General features: G+C 37.2%; 1 protein-coding gene and 1 long non-coding RNA gene across 5 annotated transcripts in view; one reads left to right on the forward strand and one right to left on the reverse strand.

Moving 5' to 3' along the window:
- Positions 1–220: 220 nt before the first annotated feature.
- LOC140341329 (B-cell receptor CD22-like) overlaps positions 221–25,439 on the forward strand; it is a 38,658-nt gene continuing 13,439 nt past the window's right edge. Inside the window, exons 1-8 of one of the 4 annotated variants that reach the window (XM_072426991.1) lie at positions 221–321; positions 12,144–12,208; positions 13,540–13,896; positions 15,015–15,302; positions 19,136–19,396; positions 20,030–20,287; positions 21,879–22,154; positions 24,895–25,155. In XM_072426991.1, the coding sequence (XP_072283092.1) occupies positions 12,157–12,208; positions 13,540–13,896; positions 15,015–15,302; positions 19,136–19,396; positions 20,030–20,287; positions 21,879–22,154; positions 24,895–25,155 (1,753 nt within the window). In that variant the 5' untranslated portion in view covers positions 221–321; positions 12,144–12,156. Of the gene's footprint in view, positions 322–6,191; positions 6,219–12,143; positions 12,209–13,539; positions 13,897–15,014; positions 15,303–19,135; positions 19,397–20,029; positions 20,288–21,878; positions 22,155–24,894; positions 25,156–25,439 lie in introns of those variants that run through there. The other 3 variants (XM_072426993.1, XM_072426994.1, XM_072426995.1) reach the window with 3 other exon arrangements.
- On the reverse strand, positions 20,396–24,018 carry LOC140341334 (uncharacterized). The gene is made up of 3 exons (XR_011922848.1): positions 23,566–24,018; positions 21,692–21,770; positions 20,396–20,604 (listed from the first exon to the last, which is right to left on the reverse strand). It is a non-coding gene; the product is annotated as an uncharacterized lncRNA (long non-coding RNA).

A 25,439-nucleotide genomic window follows, 5' to 3' on the forward strand; every position in this document is an offset into this window, starting at 1 on the left:
TTATGCTAAAAAGTCAGAAAAGTTTTTTTTTCCGGGAATAACTTAATAGCCAAGTTTGTAATGTCTTCACTCCATCTGTGCTCAGAAAACACAACCTATAACACTGATTTCCAATGCTTGAATAAACAGTCAAATGTAACTTTCAGTTTAATTTCATTTTTTTAGAACTGCAAAAGCAGGAAGCTCATAGAGGGTGGGCCCTTAGGGTAACTCTCTTCACCTCAGCTCCAGGAGCTCACAAGCTTTGTGGCTGGGCTCCTGGAAGCAGAAATCAATTGCAGGATTGGCTGAAGTGACGCTACCTATATTTTGGATGCCCAGGTAAAATATTTTGGATTTTTAGTAATACCTAGGATGGAGATAAGCTTTTTTTATTAGACAAGAGAAGATATAATAATGACGTACATATGGAGACCATAGCAGATAATATGATGGAGCCTTTCCTGTGATTGGAGAACTGGGGAGTAAATTCTGTTTGGCTGCATAGACTTTTGCATTTTGTTTAGTCCGAAGTAATATTTTTCAATCCAATCTTTATCCTAGGCGATATATATAATAATAAATAGATTGCATGCATGTTGGTGATTGTGTTGCTTATAAATATTTATATATTTTGCTTATTATATCTATTTTTTAAACAAAAAGGCAAAGGACACAAGAACGGCTCTTTGTGGCGACATAAGTAATTTAACAAATGTATATATTGTATATGAAAAGCACAACTAAGCATTATACCAGCGTACAAAGTGAATGTATACACAATTCTTGTGTCATTCTTGAGTCCATATAATACTCATACATAAGGCTTGGCAACATACTATGTTATAATACATACGTTTTTGTGGCTCTACTTCTTTGACATTGCTATTTTATTATATACTAATGAAGTAATAATATAACAAGCTGGACAACGCTTCCCTTCCATAGATATGTAAGTGAGTGTTGTCACTCGAGCATGGGAAGTTTGTTCTTGGCAGGATCATTGAGCTGTTCATTGAGCTGGGATACCAAATAATATTATCTGCTTACTCAGCTGTCCTAGGAAAATGTGTTACTGGTATATAGAGGGGAAATGCTACAAAGAAAACTATTGTAGCTGCAACATGTCACATTTTTGGTGTTGGGTTTACATTCATTTGTATTTCTGCAATCACCTTATGTTGCATTTGGCTTTATGGGCAATAATAATAATAATATAATAATATTAAATAATGACTCTAGACTTTTTACTGGTTATAGAGACCTTTTGATTCATTTTACCTCTTTATTTGTCTAATAATACATTTATGTTGGTATTTTTGGATGTAGCTGTTGCAGATTGTTGCTGCTCAGTTTCCAAAGGCGGCACTTTTATACGTTATACCATGGAATCTCCACCAGCCGATCTTTGTTCACTTTGTTGTATTTTGTTCTTTTTTGGTTTTACAAAGCAAGGTTAAAAAGGTTAAAAAAAACCCAGAGGGGGCAAAGATTCTGGACTTTTTATGCTGTGCCCAGTGGCTTACCCACATAGATATTTTTGTATTGTAGAGATTGTATTGTATAGATTGTAGAGCTGCCCTGGTGGGCACTTTGCTCTGTTGCCCCCAGTCCTCTTTGCTTTGCTTTCAGTGATTTTTGTGTTTATCGGGTGACTTATGATGCCACCCTGAGCTGCCAGCAATGCATTGGAAATCATCCTGAGCCCAGTGCTGAACTGGCAGAAAAGGTGCCATAGGAAACTGACAACCAATTACCTAAAAGGAATAATTAATCAATGGGAGGACAGGATAAAGCTTTGCCAATGGGAGTGTGCTGATGGCATCAATATTAGACAAATCTAAAACCACTCACAATTCAATGACAGCTTTATTTAACCTGCATTTGACCTGCAGACATGATTTGTTTTCATACTGTGACCTTGTGGTGCAAGAAGAAAGGGTAGTGAAGCTCCTCCCCAAACAAATAAAATCAGAACATAATTGTCACGGTGACATATTCGATAACTAGTCCCCATGAGAACCCACAAAAACCTTCACAAACAATGCAAAAAACATAAAATAAACTGGCTGGGCGGTTATGTCTGACAGCCATCGTCACAGCAACCAGTCACATGACCCCTTAGTTAGGCTTCAGTGAGGCCTAGCATTGCTATGGCAACCAGTCCATTGTTCAAAATTCACATAATAAACAATCAGTGGTGACAGGAAACATAAAGTGATAGCAAAATCTCTCCAAATGGTCCCGATTTGTCCAGAAAAGTGACATTTCAGAGCCATTATTGGGCCCCTTCCTTTAGTAACCATGACAACCACAATAAAACCAAGGGGTCTGTAAACAGAGCACAAAACAGATGTAAACAAAGCTGCCCCCAAACACATGAAAACCATTAACCACCTGGGCGTTACACTGAGGTCTAGATTTTTGTTCCAAAAGCGGTACAGGTTTTCATGATTTTTTTTTTTTAAATTGTAGACCTGTAACTTACAGAAATATGTCCGAACAAGGGTCTAGTAGATATCATGAATATAAAAAAAGTTTGAAACACACAATCATGTAAAAAAAAAAATACTTTTAAAAAAATTAAAATACACAAAAATCATCTTAAACAAGAATACATAAATAAATGAAAAATACTGAAAATGCGATAATTCAGCATACTGTATAGTAATATATTTTTCTAAAACACCTCCCTAGTGTCCAACGTCACATACCTATAGACAAAACCAGATAAATATATTTTGTATTATTTTGTATTGGATTGGATACAGGACTTTGTATTGAATCCAATACCAAATATTTGATTCCCACTACGACCCCCATCGACGGGCGCATGCACGGACATCATCAGGAATCGCCGAGGGACGCGTACGCGAACGCCGGGTATTCTAATTCTTTCCAAACTTCCATGCTTGAATTTCCCGCCCCGCCTCCCTCCCGCGCCGACGCATGCAGCGACGTCACCGGGAAACCCCGGTGATCGTCACTGCACTCGCCGGCTGAAGATCGAAGAGGATGGACGTGTTTTTTTTTTTTTGCGATCACGCTGGACAGAACGGAGGGAGAAGAAGCCGGCTTCTTCTTCCCGGAGTGGACACCCGACGCTGGAGGACGACGCTGGAACACGACGGATGGACAATCGCAGCGGGACCAGGTAAGTGATCGATAAACCCGAACTTTTCTCACTGTATTTACATACAGTGAGAAAAGTTCGGGGTTATCGAAAATAGTAACTTTTTTTACCCAGTACCAAGGTCGGGGTTATCGGTTAGGTGGTTAAACAACAGCAATTTAATCTATTTTAAAATCTATTTGTTTTTGGTTGAATTTTTTTTTTTGGTATTGAATAAAGTACAAGAAGAGTGAAGACCCCTGTCAGCATATTTTGGTCCTGATGTGGAGATTCCTCTCAATTTTTTTTCCCAGAGACACAACAGGAAGTAAAGGGTTAACTCTCCAAAATGAGGGGACCCTTTCACACAGTCATATTACAAGCGAACCCTTTCATATCACACTTAACAATTAAAAGTATGGTTTTACCTTCATTTTTAACACCATATAAAAACCTGTCACCAGGATCAATGAAGAGGGGACATTTTCCTTTGAGGTGACACACAAAAATAAAAATCTCACAGGGGTTCTAAGCCCATTTAATGTCATACAAGAAAAGGGTCCCAGTACCCTTCAGACCTTAAAAGCCAATGTAGGAAACAGACAATCTTTCAGGTGTTCGTTCAGTATGGGAGCCATGTCTAAAAACACATTTTAAGTACAGTAGGTATATACCCCGGTCAGGTGATTATTTTGTGTGTTCTTGTACTGCTAACCAGTGTGTGTTTTTTTTAGATTTTTTTTTTTGTTAATTTGTGGAAATTGAAGGTTTAATTTTACCCCCCTCACTGCAACAAAAAGAATGCAGCTTCTTCAGGGTTCCAGGTGATGTCATTTCTGGGAATTAGGCATTGAAATCCAAAAAAAAAAATGAATTCACAGCCTGTTTTATGTTTAAATAATGCATTATAGTGCTGTGAAATAATCAGAATAATATTACAAGTTATTTTTTTTGGTTCCTATTGGTATTGGGCCTATGGTGGGCGACTCCACTTACTAACACACCTGGTGTGAATGGCCTGCGAGGCCCAGATTTCTTGCCCCTGGTGTCACAAAGGACATTGTGGAATTGGAGAGATTGCTGAGAAAGGAAACAAAACCAATAAAAGGAATGGAGGAGCTCAGCTATGAGGAGAGATTAGCTGAACTGAATCTATTCCCCCTTGAGAAGAGACGTATAAGGTGGGATATAAGTACCCTATATAAATATATAAACGTATATATATATATATATACATATAGAGAACTCCCTTCCCAATTAATAACCACCCAACCGTTAAGCCCGACCTTGGTTCGGGTCTATCGATTTTACAAAAATCGATAAACCCGAACTTTTCTCCCTATCTGAATCCCATCACTTACCTGGTCCCCGCTGCGATGATCCAGCGTCGATCGCAAAAAAAAATACTCACCTTCTCCCCGCAGCTCCTCCGGACACGTCTTCTTTCTTCAGTCTTCATCCGGTCGGTGCGGGCGGGAGGTGGGGCGGGAAATTCAAAATTTTGTATTGAGTTCCTTTGCATTTAACTCAATACAAAAAAGCTGTATTGAGTCCAATACAAAGAAATCCTTATACAATATATATATAATTGTTTTATATATATAATATATAGGCTACTGTACATATACATTACATTATACACTATTTTTTTTTAAACTTTTTTTTAAAGTTTTTTTTTAAAGATTTTTTTTTTAAAGGTTTTTTAATGTTATATAAAAAAAAAAATTATTATCAAATTTATAAAATTTTGGACAAATTTCAGTGAGTTATGCGGTAATTTGGTGAATTATAAGTAATTATTGAGTAATTCGGTGAATTATAGCCTACAATCTAAAATAAATTTCCATGCAAAAAATGTAACACTTTTTGCATGGAAGTTTGGAAAGAATTAGAATACCCGGCGTTTGCGTACGCATCCCTTGGAGAATCCTGATGATGTCCCTGCATGCGCCCGTCGATGGGGGTCGTAGCGGGAAATTGAAATATTTTGTATTGGATTCAATACAAAGTTCTGTATCCAGTCCAATACAAAATATATTTATGTGGTTTTGTCTATAGGTATGTGACGTTTGACACTAGGGAGGTGTTTTAGAAAAATATATTACTATACAGTATACCGAATTATCGCATTTTCAGTATTTTTCATTTATGTATTCTTGTTTAAGCTGATTTTTGTGTATTTTAATTTTATTAAAAGTATTTTTTTTTTACATGAGTGTGTGTTTCAAACATTTTTTATATTCATGATATCTACTAGAACCCTGTTCAGACATATTTCTGTAAGTTACAGGTCTACAATTTAAAAAAAAAACCTCATGAAAACCTGTAACGCTTTTGGTACAGAAATCTAGACATCAGTGTAACGCTCAGGTGGTTAAGGTTATTACAAAGCACAAGGGGGCACTCTTTGCATCTGGAGGAAAAGAAGTTTAAGCTCCAGATAAGGAAGGGATTCTTCACTGTAAGAGCTGTGAAAATGTGGAATCGGCTCCCTCAGGAAGTAGTTTCAGTATCTACTATAGATTTCTTTAGGAAAAAGCTGGATGATTTCCAGAAGCACAGAATATAACTGGAGATTAAAGTAAAAATAACATAGACTGTTGATCCACGAAACATCCAATTGCCTCAGAGAATCAGGATTTTTTTTTCCTTTGTTGAAGCAAATTGAACCAGGTTTTTTATGCCTTCCTCTGGATCAACGATGTCCATAGGGGTTTTATGTCTGGGATGTGTTTATTTCCCTAGTAGATGAACTTGATAGACAAAGTTTTTTTCAGCCTAACTGTGTAAACACGGCACTAAGAAAAAAAGGGAGAAGAAATATCTTAATAGCCGCTATAAACAATTGGCAAACAATATCTTTATTATAATATTTATATGTTTGCACCATGTGTGTGACACAAACACAGCTTCATATGAAGCGTCCTTGTAGCTGTTTATTGCAATATAAATGAATTGCCTCAGCAGCGCCTGGCCATAACATATTACAGTTAGCTGCCTCAGAACAGGAAATTATACATGAGCCAAGATGACTAATCACAGCCAGATTAGTAACACGTTTCATTATGTAATATATTTTATCCGACATCCAGCAAAGGAAGAGCAGAAATTCTGGTATGTTATGAAGGTAAAAGGTTGAGGGTTGCGGCAATCTTTTTTTAACTTTTTGCCATGCATAATGAAATCACAACATTATACACATACTTTATTTTAGGCTAAAAGAAACTGATTATGTGAACTCAGTGCCAAACAAGACAAATTCCCAATGACTGAGTCACCATGCATTGTCCTGCATAAAGGCTTTACTTCTTTATCTCAGAGCTGCCCCACTGATCTCCGGTTATGGGGTAAAAAATAAAAAGCAGCAGGAGAGGTGGGGAAACAGAGATCTACAAGATCCAAGAAGAAAGTAGGGAGATCCTTCCACTTTAATTTCTCAAGTACAGCTTCCTGTCTAATAAGAAATGAGCATCACAGTGGAAACTTCACCGAATTTAATACCAAATCTGGTGAGATCAGCAACCAGAGGCAGTAGTGCCATAGATAACCTTGCACTACAAATATATAACTGTCAGTGTGAGTGGAGGAAGCAGCAAAGTGCCGATTAGTTAAATTCATTGAGAAAGAGCAAACAAGTTTTTTTTTTGGTAGAAGTTTTGATATAATTTAGTAGTTAGGTCTGTTTTGCATTTCTTGTATTTGGTTTTTTTAATGTGTTATTTCTGTTTGATTGTTATTTTTAATGTTTCTTTTTTGTCCATTTTGAATTTGTTACCAAAAAAGGAAAACATAATATGACTAATACAATGACCATTTTTCTTCATAAGAACATGTCCAAGATAGTAAAAAAAATGTTGTAACCCTCCTGCCCCATTAACATCCTCCTGCTTCTCTCCCCTGCTAATTTTCTCTCTTCAACCCCCGCGAGTGTTTCTCCCCCATCTATTGTCAGGTTTTAGGGGAAACCCTGCAATAACATTCTGCTCTAAGTCCATTCAATTCTGTTTAATGCAAAGTTTCTTACAAGGATGCCATGACTGGGGTTTTTGGGGTTCTCTTGATGGCTTCCTGTTTTTCTGCAATGTGTATCCGCCCTCCCTCAGAAGTATGGTTAATTCTTGGAACATGATTAGGTAAAACAATCATGCTGGAAACATTTTTTACATTTATATATGTTTCTCCTTGGAGTCTTCTCCGTGTTAACAAGCACCATTTCTTTACCGAAGTGGAAAATACATAACATTTCTGTATACAGGAGATGGCATAGAAGACAAGAATAATAAAAACAACGGAGCCCATTCATTAAAGCTTTCCAAGGCTGGTTAAGGTACACTTTCTTCAGTCATGCTGGGTGATCCAGCAAACCTGGAATGGAAATCCTAAAAGTAACTTGCTTATTGTTAGCAAATGTTTTCAGTCCTGGACCAGATCCATTCCAGGTTTGCTGGATCACCAAGCTTTCTGATGAAAGTGTATCCTCTCCAGTCTTGTAAAGCTTAAAGCAAACCTAAATTTCACTTAGAATGAATGGGAGTGCAAATCCTCCAAGGATACCTATGTCACGCATCCCAGGAGGCTTTAAGTGCTCTTTCTGTGCATGCCCGAGCATCTCTTGCATGCGAAGGAGTCTTTTTGCACAAAAAACAATTTCAGATCTCACGCATGCGCAGTGAGACTTTCTTTAATTAAATCAGGCTCATTGTGAGAATATCTTTCTATATGGATAAAGGATTACAAGGTCCAAAGCCTGTGGACACATAACCATGACCATGAGTAGCACCCCAAACAAAGTAGGTGTTTCTGATGAAGACCTGATAATGCTGCAGCAAAGAACAACTGTGCCATTCCAGCTATAAAACAACAGTTTGGTGAAGGACTTTTTCTGTTCCAGCATGGCTGCGCCTTCATATGCAAAGCCAGAGACATGGCTTTATGGGGTTGTTGTGATGGAACTCAAATATCTTGCACAGAGCCCTGATCCCAAACCTAATGGAGACCTTTTGGGATGAATTAAAACACCAATTATCAAGTATTCTCATCCATCATTACCTGACTTCACAGTTGCACAGAAACACTCCAGAATCTTATGAAAAGCCTTCTTTAGAAGGGTGAATATTGTTTAAGTTGTGAAGTAATGGGGTTGGGCAGCTCCATATTAGCCTATGGTTCCAGATTTGGATGTTTATCAAGCTCATAGGTGACATGGACTGGTGTTCACAAATTTTGGGTGTGTTGTTTCTACATGTAGAGGCTAATCTGAAGTTTATTGAGTTAATTGAATACATTTGAAATAGTAAAACAATTTACAGTAACAGTGTAAAAATTTTCATGGACACAGTGTTGATTTTAGAAAATGACGTAAAAGAAGAGACAGATCAGTGATTCTGAGACAGGCATCTCATGCTTGAGGTAACAGGATTTGCTTATACCGCATGGCCTCATGATGAAAATGTTCTGTCTCTAGAGAAGAAGTCACAAGGAGCAGAACTTGGGTATAGAAATAATGGTCCTGCATCAGGAATCAGAAAGGAACTAAATGCAAAGGAAAGGAACTACACAACCCTGCACAAACTACAGACACAGAGTACAAATCACGGTGTTAACTAAACCTTATAAGAATGTTCACAGACCCTATATGTAGCAAAGAATACATTTAGGACAATGGGAAAGAATACAAGTTAGGTGTCTGTCATAGACAGCATGGATACTGCTATTTTCATACTTGAAAATATTAGTTGTCATGCTGATTCTCTGAGTTGAATACAATGGGTCTGATTCATTAAAGCTTTCACCCAGTTCCATTGATAAAAGTGTATCTTCTCCAGCCTTGGAGAGCTTTAACAAATCAGAGCCATTTGGACTTTTACCAGGAACAAGTTTGCAGGATATTTGACCTATCTTACCTTCATATTTGTTCTATAGTAATAATGATTTGAACTGAAGTTGAGAGCTCAAAAAAAAATTCTCAACAGCCAGGTGAAGAAAGGACTAAGATATGTTGGGCTACTAGCCCTGGGTAGACAAAGTCTGCTATTCAGACATTTTTTAAAATAGGAACCACAGTATATGGCAAATGTTAGGCTCTGTATACAAATCTACATATGACCGAAACGCTCAGATAAAGTTGATGCTGGAAGATGGGAATCTTTGCCTACAATGAATGGAGCAATTGGCTGTATTCACTTCCTAAGCCAGCACTTACCAGTCTTCTCTCCATCTTGTTGCTGTGTATAGCTTGTCTGGGTGCATGCAGGTAGTCAAATTGGCTTGCTACATATACAATCTCTACTTTTTGTGGTGCTGTAGTTTGAGCTTGTTATTTTTCTCATTTTTCTGCATTTCTCAAATTTACAGCTTCTAATCATGTGAAATTTTTACATTTGCATTTGGTTTCCATAGATAATGTCATTTAACCTGCCTAGGAATTTGTCCCCATTAAGTAACTTGGGAACAGCACTGTTTTGTGCCAGATAAGAGATACAGTTTCTCTAAGATATTGGACCTGATTTAATAAAGCTGTCCAAGGCTGGAGAGGATACATTTTGATCAGTGAAGCTGGGTGATCCAGCAAACCTGGAATGGTCTGATCTGGTACAGGATTCAAAACATTTGTTAAGCAAATAACAAATTACTTTGAAGAAATCTAGTTCTGGTTTTCTGGAACACCCAGCTTCACTGATAAAAATGTATCCTCTCCAGCTTTGGACTGCTTTAATAAATCAGGCTCAATATCTCTAATCTATAATATATACCAAAAGAATAATCCCCTTGTACACATCAGTAAAAGGGATTTCTAAAGCTCCCATTTCAAACATAGCTGAGAAGACTCCTACATAAGTGATAATGTTCACAAGGTCTGAAACTTTATTTTGCTGTAGACTAGATCTTGCTCCTGATTTACCAACCTTTTGCAACTCTCAGGGGACGATAGGGCTATTTAGGGTTACCCTAGGGGGGCAATAATAAATGTTTGTGTTGTCTTATATTTATTTTATACTATTCACAGGGATAATGAGAATATGAGATCCATGTTATGCCTGTTTATCTTGGGGAGAATAATAGTAATCAAACATCGCGATCGAAAAATTGCCCCTGAGATATCATACATAGGTTGTTGTGTTTATAGGAGCCCATTGTACAAAACCACCACCCACTACGGTCATACTTGCCATTAGGTATTTGTTCTTTGATATATAATGATTGCTTTGCTTTGTTATAATTTGTCATTTGCTGCCATGACCAAACTTTGTTTCCATTAAAGTTGAACCTTAACTTTGGATGCCATTGAACCAAATTTAATGAACCGGATTCAAATTTCAGTTTTATATTTGGTGGTTACAAATTATTTTGTAGTTTAGAATTCAAAAAGGCTTCTGGGGAAGTGGATGTAATGGCATCTCAAAAGGTGACTTTTTCCTTCTGTTGTTAACTGGGCGACCTTAAACTGACTTCAATATGTTAGCATTCAAATTTGAAGTATTAAATGATTTTTTTGTCTCAGTATATTTTTCAGCATCTTACGAGGCTGCCATAAACATCTCAAACCATTCTACACACTTTTTGGTACCTGGTTCAGATTCCTATTAACATCAAGTAGACTTAAGGTTTATCAATTCTAAATTTTGGAGATTCTCACATTTTTAAAAGTTTGGTCAAACCACAGCTGTTCATTGACCTCAAGTTACTGTCTTACCATTGGTTATTGCCTATTAATATTAAAGAAAACAATTTATATAGGTGTAATCACACTCCCTCATTATGCTTCCTCAATATGGATCACTCCTCTCAAAGTGCATGATATAATAAAGCTCTGTTAAGGTGATTTCCTATTAATCCCAGATAATGTGGTTAGATCATACTCAAAACTTTTGTTTGCACTGTTTGTGTTGTTTGCACACCGTTTATATAAGAGTTCATAGGCATGATCAGTGCATGATCACATGCCTACAGACAATTAGCAGACATGGCAGATGTCCTTGTGGTTCTTTTAGAACAAGATATTTTTGTCAAAATAACAGATATATGGCTGTAGGGAGGAAAGGAAGAGTTTCAAGGCAAAAATGGGAAGCGGACATTAGTTTACTGATAGTACAACCAGTTTAACAACCAAAGTACAACCAAAGTACAAAAATAATTAACTTCAAGAATCAGCAAAATTCCTCAGCTCTTTACATTCCCTCCTTTTATCCTTCAGTGAAGGATAACTACTTGACCTCATACCTCTGTTCCTTTACAAATAAATAGCTTCAGGTACTTGGGCATGCAAACCTTAAGGAAGCTGAGTGATTCTCTGTAGTACTATCATCCTATAGTTGGGTATTTCAGAAGGGTTACAAGTCATACGGTAACATACATCTACCTGGGTAATATTAATAGTATGTGTAAAAATCATACTTTTCCTCTGGGCTATCATAAGTTTTACAGTTGTTGAAAAAGTTATACGGGTTTTGAATAAAACGCATATAACTTTTAGTAACATCAGTGTCATTTTAGACTCTAAGCAGTATGCTGAGTGGAGTGGAGACAGCAATCAAACAAGAAGTTAACATATCTAGAGTATTATGCATATCAGATAAGCAAAAACTAGAGCTATTATATATTTCTTTAGCAAGACATTCCCATATGTTACTACGGATGTCAGTCCAGTCACTATACTCAAATCCTCGCTGATGCATAGACGGTGTAGAGTCATTCTTTAGGCTATGACTTGATTGGAGACAAATGAAGGGCAAGCATGGAAAGGATAAACTCTCATCAGTGAAACTGGGTGATCCAGCAAACCTAAAATGGATTTCAAAAGTTCAAAGTTCACTTCAAAGTTATTTGCTATTCGCTAGCAAATGTTTTGAATTCTGGACAAGATCTATTCTAGGTTTGATGGATCACACAGCTTCACTGAAAGTGTATACTCTCTAGCCTTTCGGAGCTTTAATATATCAGGCAATATTTCAATTCAATTTGAATGTTGGAAAATTACAGCTTGGGACAACACATACTATTCTTATTTCAGGAACCTTAATAATAATTGGCTTCATCTGAATTTTACTTCTAGGTTTCTGTAAAATATGAAGGTCCAAATCATATTGGCTTGCGGACTTCTAACAATATTTCTTCAAGGTAAGTGCCATCAGTGGGGTAAATTACAAAAGGCGAAAAAAGACTCGGATGCGTGTTTTATGTAAATCCAATTACTTTACATTTATGTATTGTATTTATATAGCGTCAACACTGTGTGTAAAAAAAACCTGCTATGCCTGCAGTTCAAACTCACCAAAAAATGTCCAAAAAATGCAAAGCAATTCAAAGAAGGTCAAATACAGAAATTATTTGCCATGTGCATGGCTTAATACAAATCAAGGTGTGTTGATGTGCGTTCCTGATACATGTCAAACCTAGAAAAATAGCAACTGATTAAACCTATCCTAATTCTGGCTGGAATTTTACTTTAAACAACTCCCATTGTAAAGCTGTATGTAAAGTGTAATTTATCTGAACATTCTATTAAGCAGTTTATACTTATCTGTGTTTGATACTTTCTAGAGCACATTTGCAGCAATAGGCTAGGTTCGGGGTTTAAAGGTACAGTATTTGTACTTGGTACATGTACTAAGTCCATAGGTCGAAAAAAACACAGGACCACCATGTTTAACTACTAGGGAAGCTTTGGGAAGATATAGAATTAGCATGAAGAACAAAAAAATAATTCTTGGAAGATGATGGAAGTGGTCGTTGTTGCTATCACTGCTTGAAGTGCAGCTTTACACGACACTGTCACTACGTATTCCAGGCAATATTAGTGTCCATGTAGAAGGACCCCCCCCAACCCACTGATACTCATCATGTCAGCTCTCCCCCTTCTGCTGTGTGAGCTGGAAGAAATACCCAGTGTATATGAGTGTTGGTGAGCATGTGTCCATCTTCCATGTGACAATGTTTGGACGTAGGGATCTGCAACAGAGAGAGCAAGGCTTTCCTTAGGGTCCAACATCAACTGGCAGTGGGGATTCTTCAACAAGGAAGGGGGAGGAGAAGAGTGCTTGCAAGATGAGTATAAATAGGTCGGAGGACACCTGTGGAAAACAGCTTTTCCTACATGCATGTGCAAGATCAAAAAGACCTGATGGGCGTGGAACCAGAGGGGCCGCGTTAAGAAGGAATGATGGCACAGGGTAAGACTGAGAAGGAGGGCCCACCAAAACACATAGCTTTCCTGGCACATTTTTTCTCTGTAGAGCAGTGGGGGCCATGGGCCCACCAAAAAAAACAGAGAAAGCATAATTTTGGGGGCTAAACTATGGGCCAATCTGAACAGGTCTTACAAAACAACTTATGCTAAAGGTAGAGTTGTCCTTTAATAAATACGTACCGCACTCAGAGGTTTTTGGGGTAAAAAATAAATAAATGAATAATTATTTCAATAATGCTCATAATACCTGTGTTTATTGTAGGTTGCAGTGCATCAAATGCTCAACATGTGACAGTCCTACAAAATGCTAAGGTCTGGAAAGGTTCATGTGTGGTGTTGCCATGCAAGTACACAACAGGCACAGTCAACACATTTGTATGGTTTCATAATGCAGTATACCAGGGAAATGAGTTTCAAGGGAATATTGTCTACCACAGCACTAATAAGGATCAAGTAGACGAATTGTTTGCTAACAGAGTACAATATGCGGGAAAGGAAACAAAAGATTGCGCCATAAAAATAACAAATTTTCAAAAAGAGGATGAAGGCAGATATCAAGTGAGACTGTACGGTACCGGATTTAAGTGGATGTCAAAAAATGTAACCATTGAAGTGTCTGGTAAGTAACATGCATAGTTCTTACTAGCAGCAAATGGGAGAATCTTTAAAACGGTCCATAAAGTTTATCTAAATTCAAAGCAACAAACAAAAAGTAGCATTTTGCAACTAATCTTTTGTTGTGGTGGCTGTATTAGTTTTCTTTATTTAGGCTTTTGTTCCCATTAATTTGTTTCTGGCAATCCAACCAGTAACAGTCAGGAGACAGTCAGGACAACAGAAACAAGCTAGAACTACAGAACCCCATCCTTCTCCTGTTATCCACACCACAGATGGGCTTGGTAACTGAGCAAAAAATAACTGACAACAAGCAGCACAAACACAAATCGTATGACATTATCAGCTCACTCATTGCTGGCGGGTCTAAAAGTTTTTTTTGTAATTTTGTAAAATCCACATTTAAAATATATATATGTATATATATTTGAAGTATAAAAAAACTTTCTATTTAAATCAGCTAAATACTATGCAGGTGTATGAAAGAAACCAAAGCCTAGATTAATGATGCCCCAGTCATGCTGCAGAGGGGGGCCCATGATCTCTGTGTGGAAGCAGTGGTATTTCTGCAGATATCCTAAGCACCCCCTGCTGACTCAGATTTATAGCTCTGTAATCAGCAAAGCTTGTGTTCTCTGCTGATTGGAGAACAAATAACTTTGTGGTTCACAATTCAAAATAATGCTTGAGTGTTTAATTCACCATAGATGACCATAGTGAGACCCTAAATTGTCACTGCATTAACCAACCTCACCTTAGTTCTTTCTTCCGTCTGTTTTGTATCCTCCTTTTCCCCTCCTATTCCTTTATTTTCCTTCTTTATCAGTATTATTGTTATTTCTAACCCCAAGAACCTATCTTCTAATTTCCATCACAAAAGGAGATGGGACATTGTAGTTCACAGAGGATATCTGGGCAAAACAATGTTCTAGATGTCAGTTTAATACATGGAAAGTGACAGGGATGGCAGATTTTCACTAATGTCACCACATCTAAGGACAAATAATATATTTCTCTTCAATAAAATCGACCTCTTTATTAATTTCAGCTTCTTAGAGTTTATATTGTTCCACCTATCAGGGTCTTTTATTTTCAGTTTCATGGTTTTTTTTTTTTCCCCAGATACCGGGCCAGCCTTAGAAATCACCAACCCAACAGAAATAAGAGAGTCAAACAGTATTACTTTAACTTGTTCCATAAATTATTACTGTCCTATGGACAACATCATTTGGATTGGAGAAGTAAATGGTACAAGCACTCCAAATGTTAAATATGACTTGGATGGCACACGCACAAGCAGCAGCTTTACATTCAGTGCATCGTGGAAAGACGATAAGAAAAATATCACATGTGTTATTGAGCGAGGAGACGGAGAAACTGGGAATAAAACAATTCAGCTTAATGTGAAGCGTAAGTCCATTTTCATGCTGGAAATATTTAGATGTGAAAATTGTAATGCTGACCCACCAGGCTATAGTACATATTTAGAGCCTGGCAAAAAAATACCTTATATTTTACCCCTTTAAACAACCTGATCATTATGATGACAAAACTGCCTCTGAGCTATCTGGTAATTAAAGGATTTCAATCCTTACCTGCCCTGTCCTGGTGACTCCAGTCTTTGCTCTCTTTTAGAGCTATGGGCACCAATTGTATTCAATATTTCAAAAGGCAATTACACCCAATGCTTGCCATGCCACTACTGTGGCCTGCAAGACAGATTGGAGTGACCAAGGTAATTATTAAACATCTTTAGAGTCCCTAATGTCTAAATATTCTCAACATAAAAGTGTGCCAAAAACTGGAAGTCTTAATAATTCTTCTTCAAGTTCTAAATAGATCATTCCAAATTATCTTCATCATTATTAGGCATCTGGGAAATGTTAAGATACAGTATCAGCCAGATGACATTGTATGTATCACATGACAAAGCCACAAAATTGTATAATATTGGTGGCACAATGGCAATCACATCAAAGGTAATGGTAAAAATAGGATTACTGCCCAGGTTGGGTTACAAGTCAACCTTGATGACCTTATCATTGGTGCTCATCCAACATGGCCATGGTAAGGCAGATTTAGGCTGCAATCATGTAAAAGATATGAACAGCAACACAAATTACATTGTTTTAAATAATCATTTAACAAAGACTAAGTTAAAATGGAGAAGCAGTTTGTGAAAATCTAAATACATCCTTAACACTTCCATAGAAATTGAGAGGGTAATTAGCAGCCTGGTACTACTATTAATTTGCACTTGATTCATTGAGCAATCAGCATGTGTGACCACCTCTAAAGCAAAAGGTTCAGCACTTGGAGCATTCAGATGTTTGTTATCACAATGCCAAGGAGGAAAAACATCAGCAATGAACTTATAAAACAATTGTTGCTGCTCATCAGTCTGGGAAGGGTTATAACACCATTGGAAGTCCATCATTCCGCAGCGAGAAAAAGGAAATATTCAAGACAGCTGTCAACCTTCTAAAAAGAAGCAAATTTACCCTATGGTCAGATTTTATAAATCTTGGAGAAATTGGTAAATGCCAAAAGCACCATCTCAGACTCTACAGGTCTCTTCATGGTAAATAATAAAGTTCACAACAATACAATTAGAACACAATTGAACAAGTATGACTTGTTTGGAAAAGGTTGCCAGGAAAAAGCCTCTTTTCTCTAAAAAAAAATGGTAGCGTGGCTTAGGTTTTAATAGTTTTATCTGAAGGAACCATAAGACTTGAGGGACAATTTACTTTGGATAGATGAGTGGCGATGTTTGGCCATGCACAGCTCCACATTTGGGGAAAACCAAACACAGCATATCACAAACAGCCCATACCAACTGGAGTAATGATGCTTTGGGATTGTTTTGCAGCCAGAGGACTTGACCATCTTGCAGTCATTAAACTGGCCAATAACTCTTTATATCAGTTTTCTGTAGTGAGTCAAATGTAAGGCCAACAGTGGAAAAGCTAAAGCCGAAATTGGGTCATCAATGGGACAATGGGTCTGATATAATAAAGTTCTCCAAAAATAGAAAATATCATGGATGAACCTGAGTAATTAGGCAAACCTAGGATGGATTCCCATACTCATTTGCTATTACTTTGCAAATCTTTTTAAATCCTGGACCAGATATTTTTCTGGTTTGCTGGATCGCCCAGGTTCTCTCATGATAATCTACCCTCTCCAGTCTTGGAGAGCCTTAATCAATCAAGCCTAATGGTCTCAAGCACACCAGGATATCAACAAAAGAATAAAAACAATTGAGGTGTTGCAATGGTCCAGTCCTCAACCCAATTGGAATGTTACGGTGGGAGCCGTGAATGAACAAATGCCTGCAAACCTTAATGACCTGAAGCAATGTTATAAACGAAAGTGAGTCAAAATTCATTCAACTTGATATTTGAGACTGATAAAGTCACACAGAAATCATTAATTTAAGTTACTTCTGCTGCGAGGTGCTTGTATAACTCTGGAATGTACTTAATTTTTCACATATGGCTTTTCCATTTTGACTTCATTTTTGATAATTAAACATTGACATGGTGGAATTTGTTGCCCATTGCTTTACACCTGAGGTTAGATTTAAGCAATTTTAGAACCTGTTAAGGATCAGATTTTTTTTATTATATCCTGATAGATAAAACCTAAGAATTGAAATCCTGTGTGAATCCTTGAATCCTTCATATGGCTGCTATATAATGGTCATTATTGTTCATTGTCCAGCAACATCTGCACACACTCTAAAATTAATGATAATTATTCATATTTATCTGCAGACTGGATAGCTCATGGCACCCAACACTCATTGTGAATCTTCATTTTAAAGCTTTTGGTCAGTTTTGAATGAATGACCATCTGACAATAAGTTGGGAAATGTTAGTTTTGAATTACATTAATTTTGCATCTATACAGATCTTTACATTGGGAAATTAAAAAAAATGTATCAATAAATTATGTGAATAATCAATTATCCAATCATATGAAAATGACATTTCCAGTAAATAATTACATTTTTATGTTTTATTAAGTGAGAAAATAAATATCCAGTACCGCATCCCTGTAACATTAATTACAACTGCATTTTTGTTTTTTGGGGGGTATTTTTTAGGTACCACAACTCTATTTACTTTATACAGTTAAACATACATATAATTTTGAGTTTACATATGTATTTACATTATAAAGCATTCCAGAGTATAACAATATTTTGTGGGACACTTTCCCCAGACAATTTTATAGTTCTTAAAGTTGAAGTCCTCGACGTGTTTCACCTTTTGGCTTCATCAGAAGGCTCAACTTTTATATACACCAGACAATCATTGTAAAGAATTCCAAACACCCTAATGTGGCAAAGTGAATTATCCAATTTCCAATAAATAACGAAACAATTAGCAGTATAATCTCACATTTATAGTAAAGGTCATTGACATTGTGCAGTTGAATACAATATACCCATATGTTTAAACTGTCACATGATTTTCAAAGGTAATTTAATGCACCAATGTCTCTGACCTTGATGATAAAAAAAGAAGTTCACTCATACATGATATGACTGTCAGTTATTAAATTTGCCCATCAATGGATACTCAAAGAGAAAAGGAATTTTTTCGTCACATGACTAAATGGAGTGAATATTCACACAATGTAATGAATTAAACTTCTCAATACTTTTAATAAATCAAACTTTAATTGTCTATTGACCTTGATTGGTAGTAGCTCCATTTATTAGAATTCTGCATTTGTTTTTTTCTGGGTTGGTTTACTCTATATCAGTCTGACATCACTAAGTTTGTTGGGATTTCCTAAACGTCTCAAAACTTTTAAAAGGATATTGAAAACCTATTTACAATGTATGTCAATCCAAAAAATTGGTGACAAATTGGAATCCCAGTTGTTTGTTTATTGCTATCCAGGTCTTCAATTGGAGAGAATTACCCTCAATTCCCGTGTAGCTGATTCAGGTTTTACCAGGGAGGAAATGAGGAAAAATCTGCAAGAGCGGCACAGATAGAAATAAAAAACTGTCCGGTCCTGACTTTGGATAAAGAACATTTTTGGGACAGCTTCCAAATTCCAGTCTAGTAAAAAGCAGAGCCCATGACTGGGGTGCTAACCTTTCACCCAGTCTATCCAATACCAATGTAGATCCATACTACTCCATTAAATATTATCTTTCACTTAATGTATGCCTTCTTTTTGTTAAGCCTAGAAAATAATTCTGACTTTCCTTGCCGTTCCAGATTCCCCCAAAAATGTTCAGGTTCTGCCTAACAACGCCACTATAAAAATACAAAAATCGCAGCCACTGACCTTGACTTGTTCTGTTGAAAGCAGCAATCCTCCAGCATATCAAATCACATGGTACAAAGATGAATCATTGCAAAATTTTAATAGGGGAAATGAAAAAGAATATCAAGTCACTAGTTCAGGAACATATTTGTGTAAGGCAAAAAACACAATCGATGAAACAACATCTAAGCCGGTGGAAGTGTCCGTGCTGCGTAAGTAGTCACCTTCATACTGGAAGGCTGTGTGCATTTTGTGATTAGATAGAAATGAGATTGAATTAGCTAAAAGGCTGACTGTTTTGGGGGTATTAATCATAAGAAGGAAATAATGCTACTTGCAAACTAAATTAAATCGAACTCCAAAAAAGTAAATATTAATAAAATATATTTTGTAGATATATATATATATATATATAAAATATAATAATGGGCAATACCAACCAGGGTATTATACAGATAATTTATAGGGGAAAGTAGAAAAATAGAAATGTAACTCCCTACTAGAAAAAGGCAATATTACCCCCACTTTTCAGCAGCTATACTTACCTTACTTACCCCCCAACACCGTTTAGTAGTTAGGACAATGAAAAGCAAATCCTGTGTAATCTTCAAAACAAGGTGGTGGAAATGTACTTAGTACTTTAGATTTTACCCAACCATATGAGGTTGTAGAAGGTTTGTGAGTTTATAGGTAGAGCTTAGGATGAATCAGCCTCCCCAATATCAAGGCCGGGAGAGAGAGTGGATGCAACTATGTATAATTCATGGATATTGATAGTGCTGTCCTATCCTCTTCTGCAACCTTTATGTGTAACAATTTACACTCTATGCTCCCAATATTCACAGATGCTCCTGAAAATGTATTTATTAAAAAACCAGACAAAATTGTTGAAGGAATGGATATTCTATTGACATGTTCCGCCACAGCAAATCCCCCAGTCTTTCGCTATGTCTGGTTCAAGGAAGGGAATGAATGCTATAACAACACCAATAATGAGTTTACAATCTCTAAAATAAAGGAAAATGATTCTGGAACTTACACATGCTTAGCTCGTAATGAGCTGAACGATACGGTGTCTGACGAGGTGGTTCTGGATGTGACGTGTGAGTATTATAGATTTATGCCATTTATTATGTGACTTTGATTTAGAAAAGCAACATACTTGACAGGGGTCACGTACAAGACAAAACTCAAATTGCATTTATTTAAACCCTTGCACATGATTGGACAATAAAAGCGGAACTAAACCCTGGGCCACTTACCTGTCCCTGTTTCTCCTAGGGTGCCATCATCTTCTCACTTTTTTCTTCCATAACCCGATCAATGGCCATCTTGATTGGCCAGGATGGAATGAGTGAACTTCTGCATGGGCGTGCTAGAGTTTATTCAGGCTCAACAGCCACAAGGGAAGTCTGGATTGCTGGCAAAAAAACGCATTTGCAGCTTAGTGAATTCGGACATATGAGCAGCGATCAGGCAGACAAGAATAATAATTGCAGAAGGGACATCGTCTGCCCCTTTCTGCAATGAAGTTGTAAAGAAATAAAACTGCTGCTTCCATTATCAAGCCTCAGGGTGGCAACATATGAAACTTAGCGATGTCAGACTAACAGCCATATTGAACTTTCAACTGAAATCAGCTAAATTCATTCCAGGTGCACCAAAACAAAAAATGTTCAATGTCTTACAGTTTCTTATACATTCTGAAGCAATTACTCCCCTGCCAGCATTCTGCCATTGTTGGTAGGCTTATCTACTCTACTTTTTAAAGAGAACACACTGTAAGATTTTGCACATCATTTATTTTTGCATGCAAAATTGAATTGATCTTTAAAGGTTAAGTCAACCCAGATCATTTTTTCTTTCTTGATGGAGCACCAAAGTATAACAAATATCAATGCTGTTATAAATAAAATGGATTGGTTGTGCTACCAGGAACAGATTTGTTTGCTTAGTTTGAAATGTTTGATCACCTACCAACATCATATATTAATAATCAAACCTTTCATAAGAGACTTATGGAAATCATTAGAGCCCATTTGTTTTTTTCTGTTTGGAGGGATGTCTGATTTATCAAAGGATGGGGCTGATTTATCAAAGCTCTCCAAGACTGGAGAACATAGACAATCATGAGTGATCCAGCAAACCTGAATGAATCTGATCCACCTGCATCACCCAGGTTCACTCAAGATAATCTATCTTCTCCAGTCTTGGAGAGCTTTCCTTAATCATGCCCAAAATGGGAGTAAGTGTTGGTTCAGGCTGTTTCACGATCAAGAAATCCTGAGCAGCTCCCAGCCAATGACACCTTGCCAGCACATTTGACAGCCCCATTTATGTTCTATGAAGCTACATGTAACATCCCCCAAGAGGCAGCAGTTCTCAGGCATGAGGAAGTGCTAACCACACCACAACCTTATGGCCTAACCTTATGGCCTCTATAAACATAGCATAAACCTTTCTTAATGTGAAAATGAACATTTTCCTCCACAATATTATTTTCATACCTGGGCTCCATGCTGCAGGTCACGTTATCATCCACACCGTTTCACTCCATCGTGACTCTTGCTTCTCATTGCCTTGGTGCTGATTGGCAAGCACACCAGTTGTAAATTTAATAAAAAATAGACATAATTTGACTGCAAACGGAAGATTACCATTTACTTTGCATAATATATTTTTTACTTATTTTAGATGCTCCTAGGTTTCCAAGAGTCGTCCTGGTACTAGATGGAAAAACATTTGATGAAGAAGACGTCACATTAATTGAAGGCGACAAGGTCACTTTTCAATGCATTGTCAACAGCAGCAACCCGGATGTGAGCAAATATACATTTTACAAGAACAATGAGGAATTTAAAAAATATATAAATCGGCCTATTGAAGCAAAAGATGCTGGGCAATATATTTGTGAAGCTCAAAATACTGCAGGACGTACTAAGTCACCGGGTGTTTACGTGGACGTTCACTGTAAGTACATGTTCTGCATTTTATGAGTCATTGGGTAAAGTAAACCACCAATATGGTCATACAGGGAAGGCACTACAAAAGCACAAGCAAGTATTTCCTTTAAATGATTTTGACCACCAGCCATTTAGCCTAGCAGTGACATGATACATTTCTAAGGATTGACCAAAATAACAGTTATAAACATAAACTGCAGTAAAAAAAAATAAAATAAAATGTGGAGGAGCCTCTACTTAGCAGAGAGGGCTTTCTTGTGGACTTTCTGGTGCCAATACATTCCTTCTGTTTGCAAATTAGCACCTACAACCCACCCACAAAAAAAAACATTCCATATTTATAAGTTAGATTTTTTGTAAATCTGAGCTAAACTCAGCCCCCCTACCCTACACACATTCTCATACCTCTTGCTTTCCTAATATTTAAGATTTTTTTCCTTTGCTGTCTACATACTCCTGCCCCTGTGCAAAGCATTGGTCGGACCACATCTGGAATATGCAGTCCAGTTTTGGGCACCAGTTCACAAAAAGGACATTGTGGAATTGGGAAGAGTGCAGAGAAGGACAACTAAACTAATAAAAGGAATGGGGGAGCTCAGCTATGAGGAGAGATTAGCTGAACTGAATCTATTCTCCCTTGAGAAGGAACTATGAGGGGGGATATGATCACTGTGTATAAACATATAAATGATCCATATTGAGAATTCTTTTCACATTTATTCACTTTGATATCATTACAAAGAACAAGAGGGCACTCTTTGCATCTGGAGAAAAATTAAGCTCTGGATAAGGAAGGGATTCTTTACTGTAAGGTCTGTGAAAATGTGGAATCTGCTCCCTCAGGAAGTAGTTTCAGCAAGTTCTATAGATGCTTTAGGAAAAAGCTGGATGATTTCTAGAAGCACAGAATATAACTGGGGATTAAAGCTTTAAAGTAAAGTTACCAGAAACTGCTGATCCAGCGAAAATCCAACTGCCTCATTGAATCAGGAAATATTTTTTTTCACCTTTTGAAGCAAATTGTACCAGTGTTTTTTTTCTGCCTTCCTCTGGATCAACCATGTCCATAGGGTTTTACATCTGGGATGTTTTTTTCCCTAGTGGTTGAACTTGATGAACTTATGTCTTTTTTCAACCTGATTTACTATGCAACTATGTCTGTTTTGCTGCTGAGATGTTCTCTTTTGCCATATTTGTTCTTGTAACCATTTTATTTTGTATAGAAAGTCCTTTTGAATTTAGAGCTGTCACCAGAACTGGAGCTAAGTTGGAAAACCAGTTCTAGTGGCACCTGTCTAAGAAGAAATCCGCTATGACTTTGGAGATATCTCCTCGTATTATGGCTGTAGGAACCTAAAGGAAACAACTGCCTGCTCTTGCAAAGAGATGTTGATTTGTATACCCTTTATGTATCATACCTGTCATGTACTTATTGCAAGGACCGCCCTCCCTTCGGAAAATAAAAGCTCCTTGGTAGTTTTGCTGTCACCATTGCTTTAGTGCTTTCCAGGAATGACTGACCTGGAACAATACTCAGTTCACGAGTTCAGATTCTCCCCCTCCAGACACTTTCTACATGTATGTACTATGTCAAAGTTTCAGGAAGTTAGAATATTTATCAGGAAGTCAGCCCACAGCCCACATATTTATCACAAGATTATTTTCTTTTGAAGGGTATGTCATACTGAAACTAAGCCTGACAACTCATTTCTGTACTCTTTGCCTCTGGAGTCTGCAGTCACCGATAGTATTAGAATTGGACTTACGATAAAGCCTGCAAACTTCTACATTCAGCAATGAGCAATGGCTGTCAACATTGTATGTTCAACAAAGAGAAAACCTTCTTCTTCAGTGAAAACATGTATGGCATCCTAGGGAGTAGAACAGTGGAATCTCTAAGGCTAGGTTCAGATGAGCAGTTTGAAGAAGTGATCCTATTACAAGGTAGCAACCGCTGGGAGATGGCCAACTTCTGCACTGGTCCAACTTTAAAAACTTCATAAAACTTAACTTAAAAAAATTATCAGGGAATTACTGTAGAAAGGGACAGGCAATATCTCTTCTGCATTAAGCAGTCTTACCAGAGTGATCTGTCAAAAAAGGAAATTGGCAAAGACTCCTACGTTGGTTTTCAAGATATCCGGCAATCCTGGCTTCCTCTGTGCTTGCTGGGACCGCATGAACCCCCATGATTCCTGGCTTGGCCAATCAAGATAGCTGAAGATAGTATCTAGAGAGAGAAGAAGGAAGATGTTGGCACCCTGAGACAGAGTGGGGAGAGGGTAAAATAACAGGGTTTAGTTCTGCTTTAACAGTGGTATAGAGCTGACCACTATGGCCCTCATTCATCTCCTATAGGCAGCCACGGGTGAGCATCTCAGCCATGGCATAGTTCATGCAAGGAAGAAGTGATGGCACCCATCTAAACATAGATTTTTATTAAAAACCTGTATTGATATTGCACTGACATATTACACAGCACTTTACAAAGTCCACAGTCATGCCACTAACTGTCTCTCAATGAAAATCACAATCTAATAGTGTTCTGGATATAAAGCTTCATACACTTATGAATATGGGTTCTATGTATTGCCTCTGGTAAAAATGATTGATATACAATTAATTCCCATGATCTCGACTGTTAGTTTTTAAAAATGAACATCCCTATATGTTTACAATCTTTACAATTATTTTTATTTCAAGAGGAACTAATCATTTCAATTTTTGTTTGCTTTTTTTATTTCCAGATCCTCCTAACGGTGTGAAAATTTATACTACAAGCAATATAGTTCAAGAAAATCAAAAGATCAAGTTAACTTGTAGTTCTAAATCAAGCAAGCCAAAAATCAGCAGATACGAGTGGTACAAAAATAGAGTTCTTTTTAGGAATTCAACATCTGAATTTTTCGAACTGTGGGTAGAATGGACACATACTGGATCGTACTCATGTAAAGCCTTCAATGTGATAGGATTTACCGAATCACAAGAGACAAAAATAATAGTCCAATGTAAATACCTTCTCCAGGTTTTCATATTGTTATACGCATGCTGTGGGGTATTTTAAAGGGTCGGTTAAGCCATTCATGGGTCAGCCCCTGGCTGCTAATATGTAAGATCTCCCTGTTGTAATATGAAATGTATGCCTTCCCACCAGGGAGTTTTGGTTGTCCCCAACTATCCTAATGCATTTAGCTTCTCCTGTTACATTTTATTCATAAAAAATAACTACAAAAGTCAGCAGGATGAGTGTGAACCTTTCATAATTAGTACAACAGGTGTATATGTCCAAGAA

Source organism: Pyxicephalus adspersus, chromosome 11 (assembly GCF_032062135.1).
Source record: "Pyxicephalus adspersus chromosome 11, UCB_Pads_2.0, whole genome shotgun sequence".
NCBI classification, from domain to species: Eukaryota; Metazoa; Chordata; class Amphibia; order Anura; family Pyxicephalidae; genus Pyxicephalus; species Pyxicephalus adspersus.